The sequence below is a fragment of the Engystomops pustulosus genome, chromosome 9 (assembly GCF_040894005.1).
Source record: "Engystomops pustulosus chromosome 9, aEngPut4.maternal, whole genome shotgun sequence".
Classification (NCBI taxonomy): Eukaryota; Metazoa; Chordata; class Amphibia; order Anura; family Leptodactylidae; genus Engystomops; species Engystomops pustulosus.
The window spans coordinates 16,832,376-16,838,375 of record NC_092419.1 but is presented as its reverse complement, the minus strand read 5'-3'; the positions used below and the strand labels follow the sequence as shown (position 1 = coordinate 16,838,375).

Sequence of the window (6,000 nt, the reverse complement as noted above, 5' to 3'; positions counted from 1 at the left end):
GAGCATGGACCACTTCCTGCTTCAGTGCCCCTTTAACACAGAGGTGTACAACCGGGTGGGCGCTTCCATCCATTGGCCCGGGTTGGCCGGTCTCTCCTATGTGGAGTGGGCCTATGGAGCATTCAGAGGCCTGGGTGGCCGGGACCGCTGCACGTTATTCCTAGTTAGCCTAGTGGTCAGGTACCACACGTGGAACGCACGGTGTTTAGTATCGACGCAGCGTAAAATCCTCCCGGTGGATGAGGTGGTTAGGAACATTCTGGGTGACCTGGTGAAGGTGCGCTCTCTGGAGTATGAGAGGCTGGGCACGGGGAGGGCCTCTCTCCTTTGGAGGGGGTTCTCCTTTAGTGTCCCTTAGTCCGTCATCTCCTCTCCTGGTGTTGGGCTGAAGCTGACACTGTAGATTTTTGTTTTGTATCTGAGGTTATAGTGATGTAGGGGCTTGCAGGCACCGAACCTGGGCTTTATGTGGTTTGGATTTGTTATGTTGATTTGTTTAATGTGTTTGTATCTTGTGTACAGTGTGTATTTATAGTTATATGTAGTTATAGTTCTTGTGTGTGTATATAGGTTGGTTGGTTTTGGGGTGTTGGTGTTAGGGTGTTAGGTTGGGAGGGGGGTGGACGGGACTTGGACTGTACGATCCTGGGCACTGGTCTGGACTATATAACGCGAACTTTGGACGTTAGACCAGTGTCTGGGGGGGGGGGGGGGAGGGTGATGGGCGTGGGATTTAGTTAGCTATATTTAATGTTATTTAATGTTATTAATGTTATTTCAGTTATATTCATTGTTATTTCTGTGTTTATTTCTTGTTCGTTTATGTGTATTTTGCTGTGTATTTAAAAAAAAAAAAAAAAAAAAAAAAAATTAGGTGGTGGGACTGGGTGAAGGTTTTGTTTTATAATGCTGATCGTGTGGTGTGTGTGGCTGGGCCAGGAGATTTCCGTAAGGCTCTTTTAGTTTGTATTATTGTTTTGTTATTATTATTATTGTTTTATTTTGCCAGAAGTTATGGCTTGATTTATGTTTATGGTTGTTATGTTTTTCATTTTTATATAAAATAAAAGATTTACTGGATGTAACTCAGGATCAGTACCGGATAAGTAATGTCATGTATGTACACAGTGATATTTTCCTGGTTAGTCGCTGCTCCTGACATGATCCAAACCCTTATAGTTATGAGATAGATAAAAGGTCACTTCCTTGTAAGAGAAAATCCTGGAATTTCCACATAATATCAAACAAACAGTGAAGTAACAGACCTGATCCAGCAGCCCCTCCCCCACTCCAGAGGTCACTGATAGGATTGGTGGAGTGTGAGCCCTGCGGGACAAGAAGCTTAATCCCAGCAAAGGTCACAAGATGATCATAGGATTTACCGAGCAAATCTGAGAGCAATAATTGCGCATCAATCCCCACATCCCTGACCAGGAGAAGAGCACATACAACCCGGATTATACACTGCAGCTGATACCACCAGAGGATGGAAGCGAGATTTTATAGCTCCTGATCTACAGTCACCTCTCCCCGGGACAAAATGGCTGATAACAGAGAGTAATAGATTGTATCCCCGCTGTACAGTCTCCTCTCCACGGGATAAAAAGGGATCATAACAGAACACAGTACTACTACTCCTATCCTGAAAATGTGGGTAGAGCACAGTACTACTACTCCTATCCTGTATATATGGGCACAGCACAGTACTACTACTCCTATCCTGTATATATGGGCGCAGCACAGTACTACTACTCCTATCCTGTATATATGGGCACAGCACAGTACTACTACTCCTATCCTGTATATATAGGTACAGCACAGTACTACTACTCCTATCCTGTATATATGGGCACAGCACAGTACTACTACCCCTAACCTGTATATATGGGCACAGCACAGTACTACTACTCCTATCCTGTATATATGGGCACAGCACAGTACTACTACTCCTATCCTGTATATATGGGCACAGCGCAGTACTACTACTCCTATCCTGTATATATGGGCACAGCACAGTACTACTACTCCTATCCCGTATACATGGGCACAGCACAGTACTACTACTCCTATTCTGTAAATGTGGGCACAGCACAGTACTACTACTCCTATCCTGTATATATGGGCACAGCACAGCACTACTACTCCTATCCTGTATATATGGGCACAGCACAGTACTACTACTCCTATCCTGTATATGTGGGAAGGACACAGTACTACTACTCCTATCATGCATACATGGACGCAACACAGTACTACTACTCCTATCCTGTATATATAGGCACAGCACAGTACTACTACTCCTATCCTGTATACATGGGCACAGTACTACCACTCCTATCCTGTATATATAGGCACCGCACAGTACTACTACTCCTATCCTATATACATGGGCACAGTACTACCACTCCTATCCTGTATATATAGTCACAGCACAGTACTACTACTCCTATCCTGTATACATGGGCACAGTACTACTACTCCTATCCTGTATATATGGGCACAGCACAGTACTACTACTCCTATCCTGTATATATGGGCACAGCACAGTACTACTACTCCTATCCTGTATACTTGCCCTTGCTGGGGTCTTGCTCTGTATTTTGTTGCGGTGGGAAAGAACGATGCGTCACTCGTGTTGCAGCGGAGTTTACTGTGGGGGTCACTATACAAGGAATAAATAGGTGGGGGGGGGGGTTGTAGCTCTCAGACATCAGGGTCCTGGTAATGGGGGCTCTTCTGAGAAGGTGGGTGCAGGGGTCGGGGGCCACACGATGTGTTATCTCCTCTGAAGGTTTCTTGCAGTTTCCTTCGCAGCTCAGCCTGAACCTGCCAGAGACACAATATGAGACCTGGGGTCTATGGGGGGCAGTATAGAGCAATGGGGTCAGGGGGTGGGGTAGGGGGTCATGGGATAAGGTAAAGTGTGGAGGATCCTCTCACCTCCTTATTACAGATGCAGTAGAGCACAGCGACCAGCAGGCCCTGCAGGACACAGAGGAAGAAGAATCACTACTGGGACTACTCCCCCCATCATCACTACCAGCTCATTTAAAGGGAAACTCCAGCTACAAAAATTCATCAGGTGTCTATTGGTTTGTTGGATGGGTGAGCCACAGGACCCCAGAGGGCAACAGTATCTGTGACCAGCACTAATAACAAATAATCTGTATGTAGTGAGCTCCCCCTAGTGGTGGTGTATAATCTGTATGTAGTGAGATCCCCCTAGTGGTGGTGTATAATCTGTATGTAGTGAGCTCCCCCTAGTGGTGGTGTATAATCTGTATGTAGTGAGCTCCTCCTAGTGGTGGTGTATAATCTGTATGTAGTGAGCTCCCCCTAGTGGTGGCTGTATAATCTGTATGTAGTGAGCTCCCCCTAGTGGTGGCTGTATAATCTGTATGTAGTGATCTCCTCCTAGTGGTGGTGTATAATCTGTATGTAGTGAGCTCCCCCTAGTGGTGTTTGTATAATCTGTATGTAGTGATCTCCCCCTAGTGGTGGCTGTATAATCTGTATGTAGTGAGCTCCCCCTAGTGGTGGCTGTATAATCTGTATGTAGTGAGCTCCCCCTAGTGGTGGCTGTATAATCTGTATGTAGGGAGCTCCCCCTAGTGGTGTTTGTATAATCTGTATGTAGTGATCTCCCCCTAGTGGTGGCTGTATAATCTGTATGTAGTGAGCTCCCCCTAGTGGTGGCTGTATAATCTGTATGTAGTGAGCTCCCCCTAGTGGTGGCTGTATAATCTGTATGTAGTAAGCTCCCCCTAGTGGTGGTGTATAATCTGTATGTAGTGAGCTCCCCCTAGTGGTGGCTGTATATTCTGGATATAGTGAGCTCCCCCTAGTGGTGGTGTATAATCTGTATATAGTGATCTCCCCCTAGTGGTGGTGTATAATCTGTATGTAGTGAGCTCCCCCTAGTGGTGGCTGTATAATCTGTATGTAGTGAGCTCCCCCTAGTGGTGATGTATAATCTGTATGTAGGGAGCTCCCCCTAGTGGTGGATGTATAATCTGTATGTAGTGATCTCCCCCTAGTGGTGATGTATAATCTGTATGTAGTGAGCTCCCCCTATTGGTGGCTGTATACTCTGTATGTAGTGAGCTCCCCCTAGTGGTGGTGTATAATCTGTATGTAGTGAACTCCTCCTAGTGGTGGCTTTATAATCTGTATGTAGTGAGCTCCTCCTAGTGGTGGTGTATAATCTGTATGTAGTGAGCTCCCCCTAGTGGTGGTGTATAATCTGTATGTAGTGAGCTCCCCTAGTGGTGGTGTATAATCTGTATGTAGTGAGCTCCCCCTAGTGGTGGCTGTATGATCTGTATGTAGTGAGCTCCCCCTAGTGGTGGTGTATAATCTGTATGTAGTGATCTCCGCCTAGTGGTGGTGTATAATCTGTATGTAGTGAGCTCCTCCTAGTGGTATTGTATAATCTGAATGTAGTGATCTCCCCCTAGTGGTGGTGTATAATCTGTATGTAGTGAGCTCCCCCTAGTGGTGGTGTATAATGTGTATATAGTGATCTCCCACTAGTGGTGGTGTATAATCTGTATGTAGTGATCTCCTCCTAGTGGTGGTTGTATAATCTGTATGTAGTGATCTCCTCCTAGTGGTGGTTGTATAATCTGTATGTAGTGATCTCCCCCTAGTGGTGGTGTATAATCTGTATGTAGTGAGCTCCCCTAGTGGTGGTGTATAATCTGTATGTAGTGAGCTCCCCCTAGTGGTGGCTGTATGATCTGTATGTAGTGATCTCCCCCTAGTGGTGGTGTATAATCTGTATGTAGTGATCTCCCCCTAGTGGTGGTGTATAATCTGTATGTAGTGAGCTCCTCCTAGTGGTGGTGTATAATCTGAATGTAGTGATCTCCCCCTAGTGGTGGTGTATAATCTGTATGTAGTGAGCTCCCCCTAGTGGTGGTGTATAATGTGTATATAGTGATCTCCCACTAGTGGTGGTGTATAATCTGTATGTAGTGATCTCCTCCTAGTGGTGGTTGTATAATCTGTATGTAGTGATCTCCCCCTAGTGGTGATGTATAATCTGTATGTAGTGAGCTCCCCCTATTGGTGGCTGTATACTCTGTATGTAGTGAGCTCCCCCTAGTGGTGGTGTATAATCTGTATGTAGTGAACTCCTCCTAGTGGTGGCTTTATAATCTGTATGTAGTGAGCTCCTCCTAGTGGTGGTGTATAATCTGTATGTAGTGAGCTCCCCCTAGTGGTGGTGTATAATCTGTATGTAGTGAGCTCCCCTAGTGGTGGTGTATAATCTGTATGTAGTGAGCTCCCCCTAGTGGTGGCTGTATGATCTGTATGTAGTGAGCTCCCCCTAGTGGTGGTGTATAATCTGTATGTAGTGAGCTCCCTCTAGTAGTGCTGTATAATCTGTATGTAGTGAGCTCCCCCTAGTGGTGGTGTATAATCTGTATGTAGTGATCTCCCCCTAGTGGTGGTGTATAATCTGTATGTAGTGAGCTCCTCCTAGTGGTGGTGTATAATCTGAATGTAGTGATCTCCCCCTAGTGGTGGTGTATAATCTGTATGTAGTGAGCTCCCCCTAGTGGTGGTGTATAATGTGTATATAGTGATCTCCCACTAGTGGTGGTGTATAATCTGTATGTAGTGATCTCCTCCTAGTGGTGGTTGTATAAACTGTATGTAGTGAGCTCCCCTAGTGGTGGTGTATAATCTGTATGTAGTGAGCTCCTCCTGGTGGTGGCTGTATAATCTGTATGTAGTGATCTCCTCCTAGTGGTGATGTATAATCTGTATGTAGTGAGCTCCTCCTAGTGGTGTATAATCTGTATGTAGTGATCTCCCCTTAGTGGTGGTGTATAATCTGTATGTAGTGAGCTCCCTCTAGTGGTGTCTGTATAATCTGTATGTAGTGAGCTCCCTCTAGTGGTGTCTGTATAATCTGTATATAGTGAGCTCCCCCTAGTAGTGCTGTATAATCTGTATATAGTGAGCTCCCTCTAGTAGTGCTGTATAATCTGT

General features: G+C 45.5%; 1 protein-coding gene across 1 annotated transcript in view; it reads right to left on the bottom strand.

Annotated features, from left to right (window-relative positions):
* Positions 1-2,658: 2,658 nt before the first annotated feature.
* The window catches only part of GIPR (gastric inhibitory polypeptide receptor), a 29,049-nt gene continuing 25,707 nt past the window's right edge, over positions 2,659-6,000 (bottom strand). Inside the window, exons 13-14 of the mRNA XM_072123572.1 lie at positions 2,941-2,982; positions 2,659-2,826 (exon numbers count right to left, since the gene is read on the bottom strand). Coding sequence (XP_071979673.1) covers positions 2,704-2,826; positions 2,941-2,982 — 165 coding nt within the window. The 3' untranslated portion in view covers positions 2,659-2,703. The remainder of the gene's footprint in view (positions 2,827-2,940; positions 2,983-6,000) is intronic.